At 35.2% G+C, this 26,958-nt stretch overlaps 1 protein-coding gene and 1 pseudogene across 1 annotated transcript in view; one reads left to right on the top strand and one right to left on the bottom strand.

Annotated features, from left to right (window-relative positions):
- TBCD (tubulin folding cofactor D) overlaps positions 1-26,958 on the bottom strand; it is a 414,951-nt gene that overhangs the window by 116,981 nt on the left and 271,012 nt on the right. The window contains exons 21-24 of the mRNA XM_072640887.1: positions 24,165-24,282; positions 18,966-19,026; positions 17,428-17,450; positions 4,623-4,654 (exon numbers count right to left, since the gene is read on the bottom strand). Coding sequence (XP_072496988.1) covers positions 4,623-4,654; positions 17,428-17,450; positions 18,966-19,026; positions 24,165-24,282 — 234 coding nt within the window. The remainder of the gene's footprint in view (positions 1-4,622; positions 4,655-17,427; positions 17,451-18,965; positions 19,027-24,164; positions 24,283-26,958) is intronic.
- LOC140530379 (charged multivesicular body protein 3 pseudogene) lies at positions 25,104-26,686 on the top strand (annotated as a pseudogene).

Here is a 26,958-nt window from a genome sequence, read left to right on the forward strand (position 1 = left end):
CTTTTAGTGCCATTTACAGCAATATTTTATACACACACGTCAACTGAGGAACTAGTCCTGAGGACTCTAAGCCTTTATTCCTCTGAGCCAACCAATCACCAGTAATAGATAAAGACAGACAGACAGAAAGACAGATAGACAGACAGACAATCTATATTGTTTTCCTCCAAGAGAATGTAAGCTGTTCTTCAAAAGCAGGGATAGTTACATACTATTGTTTCATATTTTTATTTTAATGTTCTCAGCACCTAGTAAGATACCAAGCAAATACTAGATATTTAATAAATGCTTGGGGAATTATTTCTTTTTTCTTAGGGTAAAAATTGTTTTCGTTTCTTTCAGTTTTGTTATTCTATATTTTTGTTGGAACTAATTGATTTCCTTTGAATTCTCAATTTAGCTGGTATGTAGTGATATATGTTAGCCTCAGATAATTCTTTCCATTTTTTTCTGTGATAAATTCACTGTTGGGGGAGGAGGAGGAAAAGAGAAGCGAGGTGATACAATGGATAAAGCACTGCGCCTGGAATCAAAAACCCCTGAGTTCAAATCCAGTCTCAAAACACTTATTAATTGTGCAATGCTGGGCAAGTCACTTAACCTTTGTTTACCTCAGTTTCCTCATCTGTAAATAGGGATAATAAAAGTATCTACCTCTCAGAGCTGTTAGGAAGATTACAGGAGATAATAACAGTAAGGTGCTTAAGCACAGTGCCTGGGGTGTAGTAAGCACTATACAGATGATAGATATTATCAATATCATCATCATTTTTATTGTAATCTAATTTTCTTCTTTCTTTTTCTCAATAAGATTGGTGGGCGATCTACTTTGTTAGCCTCTGTCAAAATAATATTTACTATTATCAGATACACACAATTTTTATTTTCAAGCTTCTCTTTTGTGGCTAAGTTTCAAGATTTCATCTATTGTATTAATACGAAGTGAAAGTCGAATGTTAGAGAAACTATATACAGAGTTCCTGTTCAGGTTCGGTTTACCAGACTAGATGGCTGCTGAGATTTCATTCAATTCTGCATTTACTAATGTACAATAAAAATTAAATAAAAATATAACTGATGCTTATAAAGTCAAATTTTTGTTATCTGAAAAATTCAGTTATTTGAAAGAGTGATTCACTTCCTCATATTGTACCAGCCAAAAAAAAAAATGTTGCTACTGTGTGTAATCTTTGATGACTCCAAACACATTTAGAAGGACCCAGAACTCTGCATATAAATTAAATAAAAATCTCTCCCATTTCACTATTTTATGAAAACAGAACTGTATCTCTTAATTCCCACATGTCAAATTGTTCATAATGGATTCTTTTGAATCACATGGGCAAGAAAAAAAAATCAAATGGCCAAAAAAGAAAACCAAGACCAGAAGACAAGTGGCATAGCTGGGCAGATGATATCTCTCACTATGAGAGCAGGGTGTAGAATTGTTATTTAAAGAAGGGCAGGGGACTGGGAGCGGGGGGGCAGAGCTAAGATGGTGGAGCAATAGCATGTACTTTCTACCGCTCTATCCCCAATCACCGTTAAATACCTATAAAAAATGGCTCTAAACAAATTCTGGAGCTGCAGAACCCACAGAATGACAGAATGAAGCAGATCTCCAGCCCAAGACAGACTGGGAAGTCACTGGGAAGTGTCCATTGTGCCACACTGGGAGCAGAGCACAGTCCAGCATGGGCTGTAACCTGAGCACTGCTTGGGGAGACTGAATCTCTCACACCTGTGGCAGTTTCCAGATTTCAGAACCCCAAAATGCCAAGCACAAAATGGAAGGTCAGTGGGAAAAGCCTGTGGGACCAGTGCAGGAGAGTAGAGTGGTCCTGCCCCAGGCTCAGAGCGGGCAGAGGAGGAAGGGGACGAAAGAACCCACAGCAGCCACAGAAGCAGCAGTGGCACCAGTAGTCACTATTTCTGGAGCTCTAGACCCACAGATTGTGGAGGGATCAAGCAGCTGACAGTACATACCCCACTCCCACTGGAAGCAGAGAAGTACCTTGACAAACAGCTCAAAAGTCAAGTAAATGGCTAAGGAAATGAGCAAAAACCGGAAAAAGAATCAGACTATAGAATCTTACTTTGGTGACAAGGAGGACCAAAGCATGCAAACAGAAGAAAAGAAAGTCAAAGCTCTTCCATCAAAAGCTGCCAAGAAAAATATGAATTGGTCCCAGGCCATGGAAGAGCTCAAAAAGGATCTTGAAAATCAAGTAGGAGAAGTAGAGCAAAAACTGTGAATAGAAATGAAAGTGACACAAGAAAATCATGAAAAACGAGTCAACTGCTTGCTAAAGGACACCCAAAAAAAATGCTGAAGAAAATAACACTTTAAAAAATAAACTAACCCAAATGGCAAAAGATCCAAAAAGCCAATGAGGAAAAGAAGGACCTAAAAAGCAGAACTGGCCAGATGGAAAAGGAGGTCCAAAAGCTCATTGAAGGAAATAATTTCTTAAAGATTAGAATGCAGCAGAAGGAAGCTAATGACTTTATGAAAAATCAAGAAATTATAAAACAAAACCAAAGGAATGAAAAAATAGCAGACAATGTGAAATATCTCACTGGAAAAACAACTGACCTGGAAAACAGATCCAGAAGAGACAATTTAAAAATTATGGGACTACCTGAAAGCCATGATCAAAAAAAGAGCCTAGATATCCATGAAATTATCAAGGAAAACTGTCGTGACATTCTAGAACCAGAAGGTAAAATAAATACTGAAAGAATCCACCGATCACCTCCTGAAAGAGATCCGAAAAGAAGAACTACTAGGAATACTGTAACCAGATTTCAGAGTTCCCAAGTGAAGGAGAAAATATTGCAAGCAGTTAGAATGAAACAATTTGAGTATTGTGGAAATACAATCAGGATAACACAAGATCTAGCAGCTTCTACATTAAGGGATCAAAGGGCTTGAAATAGGATATTCCAGAAGTCAAAGGAACTAGGACTAAAACCAAGAATCACCTACCCAGCAAAGCTGAGTATAACACTTCAGGGGGAAAAAATGATCATTCAATGAAATAGAGGACTTCAAGCACTCTTGATGAAAAGATCAGAACTGAATAGAAAATTTGACTTTCAAACACAAGAATCAAGAGAAGTATGAAAAGGTAGACAGGAAAGAGAAATCATAAGGGACTTACTACAGTTGAACTGTTTGCATTCCTACATGGAAAGATAATAGTTTAGCTCCTGAGAGTTTTCTCAGTATTTGGGTAGCTGGAGGAATTATATACATATAGACAGAGGGGAAAGGGTGAGTTGAATAGGAAAGGATGATATCTAAAAAAATAAAATTAAGGGGTGAGAGAGGAATATATTGGGAAGAGAAAGGGAGAAATGGAATGGGGCAAATTATCTCTCATAAAAGAGGCAAGAAAAAGCTTTTTGAATGGAGGGGAAAAGGGAGGAGGTGAGAGGGAAAAAGTGAAGCTCACTCTCATCACATTTGGCTTAAGGAGGGAATAACATGCACACTCAATTTGGTATGAAAATCTATCTTACACTACAGGAAAGTAGGGAAGAAGATGATAAGTGGGGTGTGGGGGGAACGATAGAAGGAAAGGAGGAGGTAATTAGAAGTAAACACTTTTGGGGAGGGACAAGGTCAAAAGAGAGAATAGAATAAATGGGGGGCAAGATAGGATGGAGGGAAATATAGTTCATCTTTCACAACATGATTTTTATGGAAGTCTTTTGCATAACTACACATGTATAACCTATACTGAATTGCTTGCCTTCTCAGTGGGGATGGGTGGGGAGGGAGGAAGGGAGAGAAGATGGAACTCAAAGTTTTAAAAATGAATGTTAAAAATTGTTTTTACATGCAACTGGGAAATAAGAAATACAGGTAATGGGGTATAGAAATCTATCATGCCCTAAAAGAAAATAGAGGAGAAGGGGATAAGGGAAGGGAGACCTGTGACAGAAAGGAGGGCAGATTGGGGGAAAGGGGAATCAGAATGCACGATATCTTGGGGTGGGGAGAAGGAAGAGATGGGGAGGAAATTTGGAACTTAAAATCTTGTGGAAACTAAAAATAAATAAATAAATTTAAAAACCCACAAACATTTCAGTATACAAAGATGAATGAGAAAGAAGCTGATATAAGTAACTACAAAAAAAAAGAGGGGTAGGAATTGCTGTACCAGCAAAACTACAGTAAATGAGTCTACTGTAAACTGCTGGCTTATCCTAATGTTTTATTCCTGGATTTAATATACTTTCTGTTTTGCCTTCGGGTATAATATCAAATTTATTAATCAATATATTCTTCCTGAACCTCTACTCAAATATCTAGTACATCTTCCACCATAAAAAAGATTTCAAAAGAAGAAAAAAAAGAGTTCCGCAAAACAAAGTGTTCTATCTGATAGCATAAGCAATATTGCATAATTCACAAAAATAAATAATTCACACAAATTCAATGTAAAGGAGAAATATATGCTAATGGTATTTTATTTGATTTTCAAAAAGCTCATTTTTCCTCGCAAGCCTAAAAAGTATGTATATCATCTTTAAGGATGTTTTTACATTTATAGTTAGTAAGAATAAAGAGACATAACCCATCATTTCCTGTCTTCCACACATTTAAAACTTACCCGATTGTCTCATCAGTTCTCCTCCCAATCCTCTGAAAATTAAAAAAAAAAAGAGGTCATTAGTGGCATTGCAGAAATAATGGTCAAATAATTTAATCCAATATTTCAAAACTCTATATAATTTCTGTGAAATCTATCATTTCACTATGGATACTGCCTCAACCAAATTAAATTGTAGCATTCCCTCAACACATGAACAGGTTCTTTCATTACACTCCTGTGGTCAAGATTATTCTTTACCTAATGACAAGCTTTTCAATAATGAGTTTCTCCAGATTAAGAAAATCGAATTCTTAGTGAACAGTCTTGTCACAGTACAAGCATTCTCACTTTTATAAGGTCTGAAAGAACTCTGGCTACCCTGGCATAGTCTTTTAGAATCTATTGTCACTTTCACAACACAATAGAGAAAATGTCAGTGGAAAGGTCAAATAGTAGAATCAATTAAAAATATAAAGCACAAACATATATCTACACACAAAGTAATTCTGGGAAAATGTCTGTAGATCAAATATCTCCAGTAAAGGCTTAGTGTCAAAATACATAGGAAAATGAGACAAATACATCAGACCAAGGACTATTCCCCAGTAGATAGGTGGCCAAAGGACACAAATACTTTATGTTGATTGGGTTTTATTTTAGCTCAATCCTTACAAATTCCCAAAGAACTAGGTTCTCCCCCCTCCCCAAATGTCTCAGTACACACTCTGAGTCCATCATTTCTATCTGGAAGTGGGTAGCACATTTCATAATGATTCCTCCAGAATTGCCATTGGTCAATCTACTGATGAGATTCTAGGTCTTTCAAAGTTGTCTTTACAATATTGTTACTGTGTAATTATTTTCCTGGTTTTCTTCATTTCACTTTGCATCAACTGATACAAATCCTGCCATGTTTCTCCGAATCAACCTCTTTCATATTTTCTTTTTTAAAAAAATAAATTTCTATTTTTAATTTTTTTTCCCTTTTCTTACATTAGCATAGTTATCCCAAGTATCCCTTCCTCTGCTCTTCCCAGAAAGCTACCCCACATGACTAACAACATTTTTTAGAAAAGGAAATCAGAAAAACTGATTAATACAAAGAAAGGTCTGAAAACACATGCAATTTATAGTACCTGGAGCCCTACACCCTTCACAAAGGGGTGAGGTAAATGTGTCTTCTCTATCTCTTCATTTGTTCCTGGCTGATCTTTGTAATTTTGTTAGGTTTTTTTTTAAATGTGTAGTTAGTTGTTCTTTTTACCTACACTGTTGTACATACTGCATATAGCATTTTGTTAGCTGATTACTTCACTTGCATCAGTTCATATGTATATTTTCATACATTCTTTATTCATCATACATTTCACTTCTTACAGAACAGGAATATTTCACTACATTCATGTGTCACAACATTTTTTTTTTTAAACTACTCCTCAATTACTAGGCATCTACTTTCTTTCTAATTCTTAGCCAAGACAAAAAGGGCTGCCATAAATATTTTGAAGTAGGTCTGGGCTTCCTTCTTGCTAGAGTGACAGACTGGTACCAGATACACAGATTATGTATACATGTCAGATATATATTATATATCTATTATATATATATATATATATACACATAGAGAGAGGGAGAGAGAGAGAGAGAGAGAGAGAGAGTTACTTCCATAAAACTTATGAGGTTACCAAGAAGATAGCATGAGAATGAAGAAACAACAGGGTCTAACACAGAATCTTGGGGAACAAGTTGAGGAGTATGATATGGAATAATGAAGCAAGAGAGATGGAGAAGTACAAGTAAGAGGAGAACCTGAAGAGAATAATGTCATGAACATGCAGGAGAAGAAGGTGTTCAATAATGTCAAAATGCAGCCAATAGGTTGAAAAGGATGAGGAATGAGAGTAGAGACTATTTTACTTGTTTTTATATCCCCACTGCTTAACAATGACTGACACACAGCAAGCATTTCATAAATAATCTATTTATCTATCTATCTATCTATCTATCTATCTATCTATCTATCTATCTATCTATCTATCTACCTACCTACCTACCTATGCCTTTGTCTACATTTTTAGCTCTCTACCTACAGATGTATACATATGAAAAATTTCTCCAAATCACTAAATAAAAATGCAAATTAAAACTCTAATATTCAGTAAATTAGAAAAGATCACAAAATGAGGTTATAAACAAAATTGTCACATGCACATCAAAATATTTCTTGCAGCTAAGAACTGGAAATAAAGTAGATCTCTATAAATTGGGGAATGGTTTAAAACTATAGTACATGAATGTACTGTATCATAAGATGCAATATGTATGAAGGAATTCAACAAGCCATTAGACTGACATCTACAAGTATACTGATATAGTGTAAAGTAAACAGAACCAGGAATACAAGGTTAGTGACAGAACATTTTTGCTGATTTCCTTTTCCCTGAAACTTTCCTTTTTATTATTTACTATAAAGAGTAGGTAGGGAATGGGGAAGAGATATATTCAGTAATGATGATTATTTGAAATGAAAGAGAAAAAAGTTTCAAACTGCCTTAAAGCAACATAAAATCAATCAAAAAGTATTTATTAGATGTTAGGTCTAATATACCAGGACCTGGAAATAAAAACACTAGAAATGAAAATCGCTATTCAAATAGAATTCAATCATCAAATGATATAATATGAAATGTATGATGTAATACAATGTAATGAAATACAATTACAACATAATGAAACTCAATATAATGCAATACAATGTAACACAAGAGCACCTAGGGGATAGAGTGGATCAAGTGTTGGACCTGGAGTCAGGAAGACCTGATTTCAAATCCAGCCTCAGACACATACTAGCTGTATGACCCTGGGCAAGTCACTTAACCTTGTCTGCCTCAGTTTCCTCATCTGCAAAGTAAGCTAGAGAAGGAAATGGCAAACCACTCTAGTTTGCCAAGAAAACTCTAAATGGGGGTTCACAAGTACACAAGAAAATGTAACAATGTAATATATGTAACAATGTAATGTATAATGTAATATAGCATACTATAACATGATGTAATAGAATATAATTTAATTGAATGATATAATACAATATGATATATGATATGACTGTGATGATACATCGTATCATAATGCAATATAGCATAGCATAATATAAAATGTAAATTACAAAGTAGGTAAATGCAAGGATAAGACAGGATAAGAAAAGGCTTCATATAGGAGATGGAAAAATATTTAGGTAACAAGCATTTATTAAGCTCTTATTTTTTCAAGAAACTATGCTAAGGAAATGAGAAACACAGCAGAAGGAATTTACAGGGTGAGAGGGCTGCAAAAGGATGATGTGTGCTCCAGAGTAAGATTACAGATGGTGTTAAAGCCAGGAAAGTAACGAATATGGTCAGAAGGGAAATTAAGGTTGGGCAGCTTGGGCCCCTCCCCCAAATGGAGGCCACAGGAAGAATTCACCAATGACAGAAGGGGACTGATGCAGCAGAAAGGTGTTCCAGGGTAAGAAGGCTGCAAGGAATTAATGAATGTTTCAGAAGAAGACTATAAATAATGCATGATGTTAAAGTTCATAGGGAAAAAGATACTGCTTCAATTGAGTCTTGAAAGAAATAAGGCATTCTGTGTGAGAAAGGAATGCATTTCAAGCACAGGGAATGGCCATGGAAGGCTACAGCATGATAATAATCAGAAAAGGAACAGAGTGAAGATCAATTTGTCTTGGCTGCAGTGCATAAAAAAGGAAGTAATGTATGAGAACAGAAAAATGGGGGAGATGATGTAAGGATTTTTAAAAGTCACACAGAGTAGTTTTTATTTAATCCTAGAGGTAACAGAAGGACTGGAGTTTAATGAGTAGGGGAATATGGGTAATGTGCATAAGGAAAATCATTTTAGCATGTAGCTATGAGGAGAATGGACTAGAGGGAGAAAGAAACTATATGAATCTGAGTCACTGTTAATCTATATAACAAGATGAGAATGAAACTATCTAAAAATAGTACTAATTAGATGGCAGAGTAAAAGCAGGGACTTCCCTGAGCTCTCCCCCAAAGCCCTCCAAATACCTATAAAAATGACTCTGAACAAATTCTAGAGCTACAGAACCCACAAAATGACACAGTGAAAGAAACCTCCAGCCCAAGACAACCTGAGAATTCGACAGGAAGAGTCTTTCGCACTGGGTAGGGAATGGAGCACAGTCCATCATGGGCCACACCAGCACAGATGGGCTGGAACAGGCCTCAGGGCTCTGAATCATTGGTAGCTATGGCAGTTTCCAGACTTCTCAACCCACAAACACCAAAGACAGCTTAAAAAGTCAATGGGAAGGGTCTCTCAACTGGCTGAGGGGAGACCATGGACTGCCCCAGGATTAGCCCCAGTCCCAGCCTGGCTCTGGTCCTAGGGTGATGGCAATGACTACAGAAGCAGCCACTGCTTCTGGAGCCTTCCACTTAACAAAGAGCTCAAAAGTCAAGTGATTGGCTGGGAAGATGAGCAAATGGGATAAAAAAAAGCAGACTACAGAGTTTTACTTTCTCCAGGAAAAGGTATTTTCTTACATCACTGCTGATTAGGAAGATCAAGGAACGCAACCAAAGACAACAAAGTTGAGGCTCCTTCAACCAAAGCCTCCAAGAGAAATATGAATTGGTCTCAGATCATGGAAGAGCTCAAAAAGGATTCAGAAAATCAAGTAAGAGAAGCAGAGGAAAATTTGGGAAGAGAACTATGAGTGATACAAGAAAATCATGCAAAATAAGTCAAAAGCTTGCTAAAGGAGACACAAAAAATGCTGAAGAAAATAACATCTTTAAAATGAGACTAACCCAAATGGCAAAAGAGGTCTAAAAAAGTCAATGAGGAAAAGATAGCCTTAAAAAGCAGAATGGGCCAAATGGAGAAGAAAATAATTCCTTCAAAATTAGAATGGAGCAAATGAAAACTAATGACTTTATGAGAAATGAAGAAATTATAAAACAGAACCATAAGAATGAAAAATAGAAGACAATGTGAATTATCTCATTGGAAAAACAACTAACCTAGAAAATAGATCCAGGAGAGAGAATTTAAAAATTATTGAACTACCTGAGAGCCACGATCAAAAAAAGAGTATAAATGTCATCTTTCAAGAAATTATCAAGGAAAACTTCCCTGATATTCTAGAACCAAAGGGTAAAATAGAAATCGAAAGAATCCACCGATCACCTCCTGAACGAGATCCCAAAAAGAAAACTCCTAGGAATATTGTAGCCAAATTCCAGAGTTTCCAGGTCAAGGAGAAAATATTGCAAACAGCCATAAAGAAACAATTCAAGTATTGTGGAAACACAATCAGGATACAAAAGATCTAGCACCTTCTACATTAAGGGATTAGAGGGCTTGGAATATGATATTCCAGACATTAAAGGAGCTAGAATTAAAACGAAGAATCACCTCCCCAGCAAAACTGAGTATAATACTTTTGGGGGAAAAAATGGAATTTCAATGAAGTCGAGGACTTCCAAGCATTCTTGTTGAAAAGAACAGAGCTGAATAGAAAATGTGACTTTCAGATACAAGAATCAAGAAAAAGGTAAACTGGAAAGAGAAACTATAAGGGACTTATTAAATTTGAACTCTTTACATTTCTATATACAAAGATGGTATTTGTAACTCATGAGGCCTTTCTCAGCATTAGGAGTAGTTGGAGCAAAGAGACAGATAGAAAGATAGACAGACAGGCAGACAGAGGGCACAGGGTGAGTTGAATATGAAGGGATGATATCTACAAAATAAAATTAAGGGGTGAGAGAGGAATATATTGGGAGGAGAAAGGGACAGATAGAATGGGGTAAATTATCTCACATAAGAGAGGCAAGGAAAAGGTTTCACAGTTGAGGGGAAAAAGAGGCAAGTAAGAAGGAATGAGTGAACCTTACTGTTATTGGATTTGGATTAAAGAGGGAATAACATACACTCTCAATTGGCTATCTGCCCCTATAAGAAAGTAGCAGGAAAGGGGCTGAAGGAGGGAAGGAATGATAAAAAGGAGGACAAACTGGGGGAAGCGTAGTGAGAAGCAAACTTTAAAAAAGGGACAGGGTCAAGGGAGAAAATAGAATAACTGGGGGGTGATATAGGATAGAGGGAAATATAGTTAGTCTTTTACAACAAGACTATTATGGAGGTGTTTGACATAACTACACATGTATAACCTATATTGAATTGCTTGCCTTCCCAGTGGGGATGGCTGGGGAAGGAAGAAGGGAGAGAATTTGGAACTCAAAATTTTTAAAACAAATGTTAAAAAATTGTTTTTACATGCAGCTGGGAAATAAGATATACAGGCAATAGGGTATAGAAATCTATCTTGCCCTTCAGGAAAGTAAAAGGGAAAGGGATAAGAGGAGGTAATGATAAAAGGGAGGGCAGACTGGGAGAAGGGGTAATCACAATGCATCCTGTCTTGGTGTGACAGGAGGGGAAAGATGCAGAGAAAATTTGGAACTCAAAAATCTCATGGAAATGAATGTTGAAAACCAAAATAAATAAATAAATAAATTTAAATCTTAAAAAACATAATGCATTAGGAAAAACTATTGAAGGCCTGGAGAGATTGGTGCTGGTATCATCCGAATAAAGATCAGTACTCTTAAACACACTGTCCAGTTCTTAAGAGCATTCTTCAGTTCCAATGAAGCACAGATTTCTTAACAACAACAAAAAAAATACTGAATGTAATGGCACATCTTGGCTCAGGAGAACAAATGATGGGATACTGCTCCTTTCAGTGTATAAGTGGGGGATTTGGGGTGCAGAAATATTATATGCACTATCAAATGAAATCGTTGCATTTGTTGATTTCGCTTAACCATTTCTCATTGTTAAAAAGGAAGGAAACTACATATTTTGAAATGACTGATAATGAAAAAGGCAATAGTAAATTTTTTTTTAAAGAAGTCACAGAAACAATTGTGGAATATCATTTGTCTTTCCAATGCTGTAGGAATGACAAACTATAACATTTAAATACTAGTGACTATTATCTTTCATGTGTATACATATCTTTACTAGGTATCTTTTATACTACTATACTTTAGAAGTTTTGTTTTGTCCATAAGGGCTATCAAGAATTTAATCAATTTATACTGTATAAGATAAGTAAGAGAATATCCTTCAGCAAGTAACAGATACTAAACACTACCTAAATGGTTTACCCTTTCAGCAAGGTTGGGTATGAAAACATATATTTCTATGTAGCTTACCCTAAAGTTGGAAATATTACCACTTTGTCACCATAACAGTTGACATTAATCTCATTACAACTATGAACAAGATGATCTAATAAAAGAAAACCTTAAAGGTCCTTCCTCAAATATGAGAAAATTGCAAAATTAAACATCATTTTAAAATAAACCAGTTCAACAGTTCCCATTAAGAATTTAGAGGTATAGGTTAATCATCAATCTTTCATTTTTATATAACCTTCACAATCAACAAGAGGTTATTCAAGAACTAATTCAAGAATTTGCTGGTGAAAACACATGGGTAGCATCTTAAAATTTAAACTATCTCATTTAGATCTAACAAATTATTTTCCCCATTTTACAGATCAGAAAATTGAGGCTCAGATATATTAAGTGGTTTGCTAGTCATTCAACTACTGTTGTAGGTTAAATATGAACTCAGGTCTTCTTAAATCTAATTCCATTCTTTATCCACCATGACATACAACCAACTGTCTACAATGACAAGAGACCACAAAGAAAAAAAATATCCATTCTCAGCTTTAACTCTTCTTTAAGTCCAAGTGGTATTTGGAAAGATATATATGTAATGGGATCTTCAGAGTAAAGCTGAATAGTTTGCTTAAAGGTCTTATCAGTTGTTGCCATTAAAAGCCTACTTCAACATTTTGTTATCAACAAATGCATCACCTTCCTACATGTTTATTTTTCAAAGTTAGTGATCATGATACAATCTCCATTCTGATGGTTACATAACTATTTTTAAAAGCTACATCTTTTCATCTATTCATATTTATTTTTTAAAGCATACCTGTTATTTAAAATTATTTTTGTACTACTTACCACAATAATGAAATAGATTATATTTATCCCTGTACAAACTAAAACAACTCATAATTTTTACAAGAAAACTTCACTTTTATCTGGAAGAACAATATGAAGTGGAGAGTTTCAGTGCTATACCTGAATTTGGGATTGTGCCATGACAAGCAATAAAGATGAACATTTACTCAAGTGTCAAAAGCTATTCCATCTGGAAGCTTTCCAGAATGCTAAGAGCTTCTGCTGACATGCAGTATTCAACTTTGATATTAGTGTTGGGTTAATGGTAATTTAAGCTCTCTCAGTATAATGCCAACAAGTCTGGCTATTCAACTCCTACACTCAAAGCACAGGTTCATTTTTCACATCACTCTCCTTTCAAAATAGAATAGAAAACATTATTCTGATTTCCCACTCTGCTACACATGCCATTATGAAAAGGATTGAAAACTACTTCTGTACACAGGTTGTAAACTAGATGACTCTCTTTTGACTTTAAGTAATATTACTAGAAAAAAATTTTCATTCTAAGCTGTCAGAATATTTATGGCATAATCTGACTTTGTTTTACCTTTTTAACTAGAGCACTATAAAACTCAAAAGAATCGAAAACTATAGAATTTTAATGGTGCTATTCAAAGGAAGCATTTTGAGTGCAGGACACTGGTTTTCAAATCTGGAAGCTTTAGCAATGGAGGAAACTAGATGGCTCAGTGGATAGAGCATTGTGCCTAGAATCAGGAAAACCTGCATTCAGATATGACCTTAGGCAAGTCACTTAACCTCTGTTTGTTTTAATCCACAGGAGAAGAAAATGGCAAAACCCTACAGTATCTTTGCAAAGAAAACACCATAGATAGTATGGTCCATGGGGATCACAAAAAGTCAGACACAATCGAAAGACAACCAAAAAAAAAAGCTATAGTAATACCATTTAAAAGTATTGTCTTAATCAAACAAAGAAATATTCAAGTGCTGTCCTTGGTCTAATGAGCTGGTAACTGTCAAAAAGACAACAAAATTCCCTTTGATTCTAATAGCGCAGTAGGAATATAATAGCAAATTCTGTGCATGCAGAAGATTGAACCTAATCAGAGAATCTTCCACTTAAAGCACTGTACTTCAGAAAATCCAGCAGTTGTTTTCAAGAAGAATTTTGCCAAGCTCTCAAACTGTTGAAAATACTCTTTTTGAAGATTTATACACATGGAGACCCTAAAATCATAAAATTTTACATCTTTTACACTTCTGGGGATAAGGTCTCCGGTTTAGCATAATAAAACTACAATTGTCCTTATGTTCATTTGATGAATATTGTAGGGGAAGAACTTTAGCTTTTCTTCTGCTGGTCTCTGTCATTCATCCTACCTGCAGAGTAAACCAAACTATGCTACCACTTCCACCCTCAACAACAAAATATCAGTATAAGTCACAGAGAAGAAATTAATAAATAAAATAGCACTTTGGAAACATGGAGCTAACACTCATGCATAGAAACCAACTACTAGAAAGGACATATACTAACAGAAAAATCTCACACAAGAAGTTAGGAACTTTGATCTCTAACTGCTATTGTAACTCTTCAGTTCTCAGATAATGATTATTATAAGGCTTTGCTTATGATTACTGTGTAAAAGCAAGTGGGCCATGCACACTAGTGTATGTGCTAAGATGCTACTGCCTGACAAACTAGCTTTCCCATAATATTAAGAGGCATATGAATTTGAGGTTTCTAGATAATTCATAATAATAAGCTTTCCTGGAGATAAATAAAAATATAGAACAAATACAAATAACTCTCATAGGTTTAATATCACTACTGCTTTCAGGGAAGACATAAATAGCATGGACAAAACACCTTTCTGTGAGTATAATACATCTTCTACCTACACATGAAGTTATATTTCTGTGCAAGCTGTCCAAGATCAGCTTTTTTTTAAGACAGTAAGATAAAGCCAAACTGAAAAAAAGAAAAACAGCAAATATACAATTTGGTCTCCTACATTACAACTGGATCTCACTAGCATTATTATATCAAAAACCATCACTGAAATGAAAACCATGTACATCTCAAGTATGAGATGACTCATCACTAAACAAGTTCAGCTCGTTCTGCAGACTGCTTGCAGGGAAAGCTAAGCCAAAACAAATACCTTGTTTTCTGTGTTACTCTTAACTGGTGGTTAATTACTACACTGAGATTTGAAGACACTTTGTTACAGAAAGGTCACCCATATTTATAGATTTGCTTAGGTTATTTATTATCTTCTTTCTCCCAAAGTATAAGAGTGTAAAGTATTAGAGATCAAAGAAACTATTCAGTAGTGATCCAAATTTAGAAGATTTATCTATCATGAAGGTACTTAACAGTCAGTACATAATACCAGCATGTATAGCATTTCACAGAAGAAAAAAATAAAACAAAACTAAGGGCCAGTCTCCCTTAGTATGCTAATAAATTTCTTTTCCTTTCAGTCTGGCTACTCACTTCATTTGATCAGCAGTATTAAAAATTCATTGTGAGTGAAATATTCCCAGGGTAGAAGGGTGTGGGGATGTGGGGGTGGGGGACTCCCAATTAAAATCCCCAACAATCTGTAGGATATGACCAAATAACAAGACATAGCGCTTCTGGGCACCTAAATTATGACAAAAGTCCCAAAGATGGTTTGTCTTCTAATTAATTTATATACACTTTAACTAGGAAGGTTAAACTAAAAATCTATATCACATCTAGGTTGCCAAATAAATAGGACTTTGTTCAAATGGGATAAAAATAGACATTTGAAGTTGTGGGCCTACTATTGAAAATATATTGCTTCCATCCTAAAGCTTAACTTTTAAGGTATAATAAAGGCAATCTATAACAACAGCAGCTCACATATTCATAATGCTTTATATTCTATAAAAATTTTCACATATATGATTTTGTTTGATCCTTATAACAATCTGGTGAGTTATTTGGTGAAAACAGTATCTCCATTTTACAGACAAGAAAACTAAAGTTTCAAAAACTAGTATTTGTGTCCCCTGATTTTTCTATTAATGTTCTTTCAACCATGCCCATGCCAAGGATGCCAAATCAATCAATATTTATTAAGTGAAAAGCAAAGTAGGTCTTAATTTCTAACTAAGGATGCAAAAAAGAGATAGTTCTTAAGTATACAGGGCTACATTCAGCACAATAAGCACTAGAACTGTACCATCATCATATTTACCTAGTCACTCAAAAGCCAGGCAGGCAAGAAGAATGGAGGCCACTCCTCCCTTCCTCTATCCTGAAAGGTATTTTGTAAATTCTTTTTAAATTTTTTAATTGATATTTATTTTTATGCCACCTATTTCCCAATGTATCACTCTTTTCTCTTTCACTTTCAGAGAGCCATTCCTTATAATAAATAGTAAAAAGAGAGGGAAAAACAATTCAGCAAAACCAAACAACATATCAAAAGTCACGCATTATATGCTGGATTTCAAACCCATAGTGCCTCACCTATGGAAAGATATGGATTAGGTATCGTTATAAACGACCAAATTTGGTCATTTATAATTTCATATCATTCAGTTTGGATTTTGTTGCCTTTCTTTCCATTTACACCGTCATGGTCATTGTTTTCCTGGTTCTGCTTAATTTACTTTGTTTGGATCAATTTTCCCATGCTTCTCTGTTTCCATGATACTCTTACGGAACAAGTAATATTGTATGACATTCATATACCACAATTAATTTAACTATTACTTAGTCAATGGTCACCTACTTGGTAGTCAGTTTCTTGCTACTATATAAAGTGCTGCTATAAATATTTCTGTGAATGAGAAATTTCTTTTTGTCACGTTATCTCCTTGGAATATATACTCATCTCTGGATCAAAGGATATAGACGTTTTAATCACTTTCTTTGTGCAATCAGTCATTTTCCATATTCAGAGCTCCAGCAAAAGTAAATTACTGTTCTCATTTTTAAACAACTACTCTAGCACTGACTGTTACTATCTTTTATCATGTTTCACCAGTTTTCTGGGAATGAGGTAAAACTTCAGAGTTGATTTTGCATTGATCTTACTGTTAGTGATATGGAGCATTTTTACATGGCTGTTATTAATTTACAAATAATCTTTGGAAAATTGTTTGTTTAACCACTTACTGCTTAAATCCTACTTTTTGAAATGTCTTAGTAAGATTAAATTTAATTTGGGAGCTAAGTGAGCCAAATAGTGTAAGGTTTTCTCTTTTCCTCATAAATACTATACAACCTCACTGCCCCACATGTCTGAACTGTCCTCCTTCCTTACCGCAGCATCAGTGTGTCTCCTCCTTTAAATCACAGTTCAAGCCACATCTTCTGCACGAAGCCCTTCTGATACCATCCTCCGCCACCCACTGCTACTGACAGCCCTCCAAGCTATAGATTTCCCTACTTTCACTCTATATTGATGCCATATATGTTGATATACATATTGTTTTTAATCTCTGTCTTAGTACAGGTTAAGCATTAATAGCTATTAAGTAGCTTAGACCTATACATGTTGTTTCTTCAACGTTAGAAATGCAAACTTTTTGTAAGGAGAGGTTGTTTTAGTCTATATACGTGTAAACCAAGCACCTAAAGAAAGTACTTAATAAATGCTTGTTGATTGCCTGATTGAAGAATTTAAAGAACTATGGATGGTTCAAATTCTTACTCAATAAATTATAGAGAAATTAGAATTTGAATATGTTTTTAAGACACAAAGAGAAATAAGAACTAATGTTGCCACTCTTACCTGTACAGCTGGCGATCATAAAGCTAAAAATAAATGGTGGAAAATGTTTTAGTTTTCAAACAAATATAAAATTACATTTGTTGCTCTGAATCACAACGGGAAATATAAAGCAGAGGTTATCATGGAAAGGTCGAGTTTTCTGGCTTTAGAAAGATGATGATTCTACTTGATTTTTATAACTCCATTTATTCTAAGACTTCAAAGTACTAGCTAGGCACAATTGCATTCATCTTCATAACAGTCTTGATAATTGCTAGCCAGAGAATCTGGGTCAGATCCCACCTCTGTACCAATACCTGTACTACTTGGGTAAGTCGACCCATCATTCTGGAGCTCTATTTCTTCACCTGTAAAAACCAAGGGACTAGACTAGGTATTCTATAATGTCTCTTCCATTGATAAGTCAATATGACACTATGAGGACTATCTGCAGTTTGTAGATGATTAAATTAAGGGACACAAAAATTAAGAGATTAACCTAAGATCACAAACTTTGTCCAGTAATAAAGCCTGAATCTGAAGTCAAGCAACAACAATGCATAGCAATATCATAAAGAAAAGAAGCTTTCACTAGGAGGATAAAAAAATTATAAAACAAAACTAAAAACCTCTGAATTTTTTTCAATTTTGCTATTCTCACTTCTATAGATGGGATTACCATCCTCCCTTGTCATCCAAGAGTGCTCCAGATTTTTTTTCAAATTCAAACTAGAATATTTAGCCTGGCATTAAAAAGATCCTCCAAAATCTGATTCTTATCTATCTTTGCACTTTGATTTAACAGGATCTCCCCCACCACCCCATCATCCGCAAAGCATTCTATATTCCAGCCAACCTAAACTTATCTTCTTTATCCAGGTCCTCTCCCTTTCTACCCCATTACCAATTTTACCAGAAGAAATCCTAATCCTTCCATTCCCTTGAAAAGATCACTTCCTTTATGCAAATCTTCCTAATTTTCCATGCTAAAAGTTGTTCTTCCCTTCTCAAAATTCTCATAACACATTAGCCTCTCCTTTCCACTTAATTTCTTTTTACAATCATCATCATCACTACCACCACCACCACCACCACCACCACCACCACCACCATTACTACTACTACTTCTTTTGTATTATTAGGCAGCTAGATAAAACAAAATCTGAATTCAAATCTGATCTCAGACACTTAGTTGTTGTGTAATTTTTAATCTCTGTCTGCCTCAATTTCCTCATCTGTAAAATAGAGCTAACAACAGCACCTACCTCTCAGCATTCTTCTCAGGATAAAATAAGATCATATTCGTAAATCACTTTGCAAACCATAAAGAAGTATGTAAAATATCAGGCACAATTATTACTAACACTTGGATGGATTCAGAATGTTCAAAAATAATTTTAAGGTAATGCTGTTATCATCATTAAGTATAACTCTTGGCTGGCTAATAACTTCATCAGAACTGGAAGCAAGAAATATTTTCCATTCTGATATGATAGTTCTATAAGAAGTGGATATTCAGGTCATGATATTGCTTTGGATAAACAAATATGGATACAAACCTGCTGATGAATCTGTTTAAGTCCCTCCAATGACTTCTGATCCAAATAATCGGTAACTGGCCTGCAAAATTATGAAGATGAGAAACTTCATACACAGTATATAAAATTATCAAGTCAGATAACAATTATAATAAATAAGTATAGTCTAAATAATAATATATGATAATATTATGCATACAATATATAAAACATATAATAAAATAAATATATAATAATAATATAAACGTAACAAATAAATAATAAAGTTAAGTCAGATAACATAATAATGAAGAACCACAGGTTAAGAACAGCCTTTTGTGATAGATAAGAACAGCAAACTGTGTTAAATAGAGTTGGATTTTAGTAACCTAAAAATTCAGCTATCCCTGTAGAGATCATTTTTATGAAGAAATCTTCATTGTTTCAATAGGAAGAAAATATAGGATGTGGGAGAACGAACACCATCGGTGCCCAGGAAACTAGAATCTGACCAGATGGAAACTCAAATGACTTTTTTTTTTAAATCAGTGAAGAGAGAAATTGTACTTAAGAATGAGAAGCACCACAGTTTCACTGACATGATAATGGCAGGTTATATTCATCACTGACTTCCCTGGCTTCTACCAAGTCCCAACTAAAATTCCATCTTTTACAAGAGGGCAACCAGGTGGCACAGTGAATAGAGCGCCAGGCCTGGAGTCAGGAGTTCAAATCTGACCTCAGACACTTTACTAGCTGTGTGACTGAGCAAATCACTTAACTCCGTCTGCCTCAGATCCTCATCTGTAAAATGTGCTGATGAAAGAAATGGCAAACTACTTTAGTATCTTTGGCAAGAAAACCCCAAAAGAAGTTTCAAAGAGTCAGGTAAGACTTAAACTACTAAACACACGCACATGCACCCCACACACACCTTTCCCAAGCCCTTTAATTCTTATGCATTCTCTCTGTTAATTCGTTTCCTATTTACCCTGTACATAGCTTGTTTATCATCTTCCAGATTTAATTGTAAGCTTCTTGAGGACAGGTCTAGTTTTTGTCTCTTTTTGTATTCCCAGAACTTAGCACAGTGCCCGGCACACAGTAAGAGCTTAATAAATGATTTTAGTTTGCTATATGATTTCTCCCACTCATTTTAATTTTTCTACACAGCATGACTATAGTGAAAATATATTTAATAGGAATATATGTGTAGAACCTATTTAAAATTGTGTGCCGTCTAGGGGAGGGAGGAGATAGGTAGGGGGGAAAATCTATATTATATGGTAGTGATAGCAGAACCCTGAAAATAAATAAAATTAATAAAAAAATTTTAAATGTTTTGATAAACTTATTTCAACATAATGAGTTTCCTTTCTATTTTATTTTATGCATTCAAAAATATTATCCTGAGAAGGGGTCATTCTGACTAGCAATGGTGTCCATGACACAAAAAAAGATTAAGATCTCCTAAGTTAACAGAAAAAGACAGGCCAAATAAAATAATTGGGGACTTTAATGTAAAGAAACCTTAGAAACCTTGTAAGGAACTGTTACAGAGCAGAGGGAACAAGCAGGAGAACTCTTCATACAATAACAAGATCTTAAAGAAAAAACCAGTAAAGACTTCAGAATCCAGATCTTAAGGTCAGAGGACTTAGGAGTCACAGGGACAAAAACAGCGTTCTGGACTCAGAGTTAAGGAAAACCTCCAACACTACTAGGTGTACGGTCCTGGGCAAGTCACAGCCTCTCTTAGCCTTAGTTTCTTCATCTCTAAAATCAGGATGATTGTATCACTTACTTTACAGGGCTGTCGTGAGGATTACATGAGATAATATTTGTAAAATGCTTTGCAGACCTTAAGATGCTGTATAAACGCTAGTCACTGCAATCAAGCCAAAGAACAATCACACTGCCAGGAGACTGATCCTCATCCACCTCTTGTGAAGAGATGAAGGACTGAGGCATATATTTTCAGACTCACCTGTGCAGCACCAATTTATTTTGCTTGATTGTATGTATTTTTGAGTCAGGGGATAAAGAGCTTTTGGGGGGTGGGAGGACAGGGAGAGCCTGGGTAGAGGGTAGGAAAGAAGAAGACAATAAGCAAGAGAGAGAATGAGAGAGAGAACAAAAGAGAATTAATGAACCTTTAACAATTTTGCTGTTTAGGTTTCAGTTCTATCCCACTCTTCATAACCTCATTTGGGATTTTCTTGGCAAAGATTCTAGAGTGGTTTGCCATTTCCTTCTCCAGTTCATTTTACAAATGAGGAAATTGAGGCAAACAGGGTTAAGTGACTCGTCCAGAATAACACACAACTAGTATCTCAGGACAAATCTGAACTCAGATCTTCCTGACTGTAGGTTCAGCAGTCTATCAACTGCATCACCTAGCTGCCCTTTAAAAAATATAGAGGAAAACAGAAGCAGGGTAATGTTGGTTCTATTACTTTAAATGTAACATATAGTAAAAGAAACAAGCTATATGGAGTAGATTTACACTTGAACCTCTCTGTGTTCATGTTGATTTTCTAATTTTTATTGAAATATTTTTTTTCAAAGACTTCCTGACTTAGAGTAAGGAGAAATCTGGGTTCAAATCATAACTAACGATAAGTTATGTGACGTTAGGCAATTATCATTCTCTATGAATCTTAGTTTTCACCATTATAAAATATAAATAAACATATGCTCTCTCCCTCTCAGGATTGTTATGAGAAAAATATCTGGTAAACTTTGAAAGTGTTATGTAAATGTGAATTATCAATATTATGATTGTACTATAAAATTTCCCAACTCAATTATTTAAAACTGGAAAACATTTTTCCCATAGAAAGAAGGCCATAAATAATTGTTAGATTAGCTGATATACCCCCAAAAGCCTATAATATAACTGAAATATAGCACTAATATAGTCAGCCTGAGTTCTCTCCCCTAAAAGCATGGAAATCATGAGTTACAAGGAAAGAGAAAGATGAGAATTGCCTTAAAAGCTTTTAGGGACAACCCTAAGTAAGATTTGGAAAGAGGTAGTTTACCTTTAATACCCTCTTATTTCCCTCTCTGTTCTTCTAACCTGACTCCTTATCAATATTCCACATGTCAAGACATTTCCTGCCTTCCTATAACACACAACATATTTTGTTGCTGTTCAGTTGTTTGGTTATGTCTGACTCTTTGTGCCCATGTGGACCATAGCAAGTCAATACTAGCGTTGGAGTTTTCTTAGCAAAAATACTAGAGTGGCCAGCCATTTCCTGCTCCAGTGGATTAAGGCAAACAGAGGTTAAGTGACTTGCCCAATGTCACACAGTCATTAGTAAGTGTCCAGAGCTGCATCTGAAATGACTCCAGGCCTAGTGCTCTATTCACCAAGCTTTCAAGCTGCCTTGAAATGTGACATATATACTTATGCAAACACATATGAAAGTACAGAAATAGGATTTCAACTGAGTGGAAGATGAAAAGGAAAGAGAAGATTGATCTTTGAACATGAAGCAATTTGGGAAATACAGAAGGTCTAGATTTTTAATTATAAATTTATTGGTCAATCAGTAAGAATTTACTATACGACACCATTTGCTAAACGCTGTACTCCTAAACACTGGGATGTAAAGATATAAAGGAAAGACTCTCAATCTGCAAAGAGCTTACTGTATGAAATAGCATGAATGAATAAATATAGCCCCATGCCTGGAATGTACTGAACGTTACACACTCACACATTTTGTGTCTCCCAAAAGAATTAAGTTCCTTGAAAATAGACAGTTTTATTTTTGTCTTCATGTCCCCAATACTTAGCACAGTGCTGGGAACATAATATAGGGTTTACTAAATACTGGTTATTGATAACTTCAATATATACCACCACACCTAAGTCTGCTCTACTCCCCAAAGTACCCCATACTCAAAACTTTGCTCTCTTCTCCACATCCTCCCCTCAATTAAAAGTTCTGTTCTGTTAAGTCAATCTCAACTAGAGAATAGAATCCCACTACTATGTGAATGAAGCAAAGTCCTTAATATTTCCAGATGGTATTGGATTTTCAAGTGACATTTATGAACATCATTCATCTCTAACTATTGAAATTTTAATACAATTAACATAATAAGCAGTTAATGTTAGATACATTTAAACAAGAGAACTAACATGTAGCCAGATCACCCTGACCTTTAAGTCTGTCCCGGCAGTAAATTTATAAGTCTAACCAACTGGGATCAACTAAAGAGGAGTTACAAGTGAAGCCAACTCAGATAAAGTGTAACAGGCTAAAGAGAAGAAGAGAGGAGACTGTAAGATAATAGCATCAGAGTTGGAAAGAAGCAATCAACAGTCCACACATGAAACTGCTGGTAGATGACAACAGTTCTCATACATGAAGAATTAGCAGGGCCCAGAAATGAAGTTGGTAGGCTAAGATGAGTATACTCAACTCAGCAGACAGGAGTAGAGGTGAAACTAAGAGCAAAATGACAGGACAACTAAAAGTGACATGAAAACTGAGGAACACCAAATCAAAACTGGAACAAGTACAGCATGTCTCTGACAAATAGGCTGCTATATGAGCAACCTTTGTGGCAGATATGCATGTTCTGAAAATAATTCCTGAAAAAGTACAACTCATTACACGCCTGTATCTGTATGTAGCTCCCCTCAGCTCACTTCTTTTTATAGGTTTTGCCCCTCTTTTCACTTCCTTGCTTTCCTTCTCAACATTTATATTCTCTACAAGCTATGAAAACTAATTACCTAACACCAAAGATCACAAAGTTATCCTTAAGGAAATAAGAAGCTTTAAAAAAAAATATTCAAGTTACTCATTATTAATCCCTGGGCAGCTGAGTTAAGCTTGAGTTTATAACTTTTATCTGACAACAAACGATCATATATTAGATCTTGGCAACTGCTGGGGACACAGGAAATATTAATGTGTTTCAGAAAAAAAAGAATCATTGAATATATAGTGATTAGTCTATTTATTTAACAGAGACTTTTGTGTTTCAACTGTGATGAAACAAGTAGTTCCATAAATAGTACATGACTTATCATAAGAGATACCAACATATCCTTACTAGGTAAAATGTAGGAACTTGGAAGATTTTTGCAATGCTGCAGCAAATGAACTAAAATTAAAATTGATGAGATATAGACCAAACAAAAGTCATAAATAATTGCATAGGGAGGTTTTATCAAAGATTACAAATGAGAAAAATTATATATAAATGTCTTTATACCTATTTTTTGCAGCTGCTAGTTTGTACAGGGCATAGGTGATCTCAGCACAGGCGAGAATAGCTCCATGACGAGTATGTAAATCCGTGCACACCGCTAAAGGCAATAGCTGTGGGAAAACTGCAAAATAGGCAAGGAACTTGTTGACAGAACATACAGAAAATTAAATATAAAACTCTAAAGCTCTTTAAAAAAAAATCTAGTTTCACTCACGATAACAAAGTAAATGTATAGTAATATCTAGCATCTTATTGATTTACATTTCCATTTCATACTCAGAGAATACTGATGAGTTCTATAAATATCACCAAGACACATCAATAATTTTAACTGTGACCTTCTGACTGAAACTCAACTATACCTCAGTTTTGAATACTTAAAAATATATGAAAAACCTGATGTTAAATTGGGTACTTTTCTAAAACTACAAAAAATTTAAACTAAGTAAAGCAGCATATAACTAGGATGACCATGCTGAGCTACATTCATTTACAATAAGTGCATTATTAGTCAAGAGACACTTACTTTCACCTAGCATAAAGGAAGTTTTAGGAATAGTATTTCTATTGTGCTAATATGTATTTCAACTGCTCCTAACAATACAACTGTTAACATTACTTTACCTGTGTGCCTGTCAGCATCAGAAGATAATGTTGCTGATCAGGATAATTTTTACTTACAAACACTGACACAGGAAACAAAATTGACAGAGAAATAGTTAAACACTGAATAAAATAGAGAAGAGATTAGAAAGGTGGGAAATGGTAATCTCATGATACCCTAGACTTTATTTTTAAAATAAGTTTTATCAATATATTTTGTTTTTATATATTATCTACATTTTCCTGCATATCTCTCACTAGGCCCCCCAAGGAAAGCCATACTAAAAAACAAAAAATAAAAAAGGGAATAAAGTACAGTTGAGCAAAACTGAAAAAATCATGTTTGCAGAATTCTACAAAGTGGGGTATACATCTTCTCATCACTTTGTTTGGGTTAAGATTAGCCATTATAATTTCATCAATTTAGGCTTTTCTGCTGGCTGTTCTTTCCATGTCCATTGCTAAAATCATTGTAAACCCTATCGTCCTGTTTCTGCTTACTTTATCTTTGATCAATTTATATAGATCTTCTCACATCTTTGTATGTGCATCATATTCATCCTATATACATCCTACATATCTTATATATACACTTCACATCTACTGCTCTCTCCCAGGATAAGCTCATCACTTTTTAAAAATATATAACTTATTTTCCCCTAATTACATATTAAAACAATTTTTTAACATTTGGTTTTTAAGTTTTGAGCTGCAAATTCTATCATTCCTTCACTCCTTCCTCCCTTCCCTCCTTGATATGATTAGTAATTAGCTAAAGGTTACACATGTGCAATTATATAAAATATTTCAATATTAGTCATTTTGTACAAGAAAAGCCTAATTTAAAAAAAAAAATGAATGAAAGAAAGGAAGTGAGAATAACATGCTTCCATCTGTATTTAGACAGTATAAGTTCTTCCTCTGAGATGCTTCATCATTAGTCCTTGGAATTGTCTTGGATCATCGTGTTGCTGAGAACAGTTAAATCATTTATTGTACACTATTGTTGTTATTATGTAGAACAATTATTTTGGTTCTGCTCATCACTTCACTTTGCATAAGTTCATGTAAGTCTTTCCAGGTTTTTCTGAAATCATCCTGCTTGTCATTTCTTATAGCACAAACCATCAAAATCATATACCACAGCTTGTTTAGCCATTCTCCAATTTATGGGCATCCCATCAATCTCCAATTCCTGAGCCACCACCAAAAGGATGCTGCCAAAAAGGATCAGAATGACGTCTGTGTCTTTCTAGCCAAGGAGATAATCAGATCAAGGAAAACTGTGAGCAACCTGTATGCATCCAAGGCACACATGAATTCTGTCCTGATGGGCATGAAGAACCAACTGGCTGTCCTTCGAGTGGTTGGCTCATTACAGAAGAGAACAGAAGTGATGAGAGCCATGCAAAGCCTAGTGAAGAACCCAGAGATCCAGGCAACCAGGAGGAATCTGTGCAAAGGGATGATGAAAGCAGGGATCACAGAGATGTTAGAAGACAATTTTGAAAACATGGATGATCAGAATAAAATGGAGAAAGCTGAAGAAATGGAGACTGACAAAATTCTCTTTGAGATTACAGCAGGGGCCTTAGGCAAAGCATTCAGCAAAATTAAGGTTGCTCTCCCAGAGCCTGAGACTTTAGTGGCTACAGCTGCCACCAAGGTGGAGGAAGAGGAAGAGGAGGAGGATGATCTTGAAGCCAAGCAGTCCCAATTAGCCACCCTCTAAAGCTAGGTGGGTACTCCCACCTTGCCAACAGCAAGTAGTTTTGTTTGGCCACCTGGTGGACACCCCGAATAGGATATGAGCAACTCCTGTAAAATACTTCTGGCATTTGTTGACACATTACAGAAGACTCTTTCTAATAATTTCTGTTGAACTCCCTACAGGGAGGGGATGGGGCTGTCATTGGTGTGGAAGAGGGGATAATTAACCTGAGATGATTGTTCTCATGTTAGTATATAATTTCCAGATATAAAAGTACTTAGAGTAAAAAGTATTTAGAGAAAAATCCCTTGAAGCAAGTAGAGTCTTCCCACAAAGCATTTTTAAGCATTCTGCTGCCTGAATGTTAAGTATTCTTCTGTACATTTTCCTGAAAAACACTAAATGGATTTTAATAAATTTCTGCTTTAAGCTTGAAAAAAAAATAAGAATTGAGGCAAAGCCCAGTTTGCCTCCACAAAAGAA

This window comes from Notamacropus eugenii, chromosome 2 (genome assembly GCF_028372415.1).
Source record: "Notamacropus eugenii isolate mMacEug1 chromosome 2, mMacEug1.pri_v2, whole genome shotgun sequence".
In the NCBI taxonomy this organism is placed as follows: Eukaryota; Metazoa; Chordata; class Mammalia; order Diprotodontia; family Macropodidae; genus Notamacropus; species Notamacropus eugenii.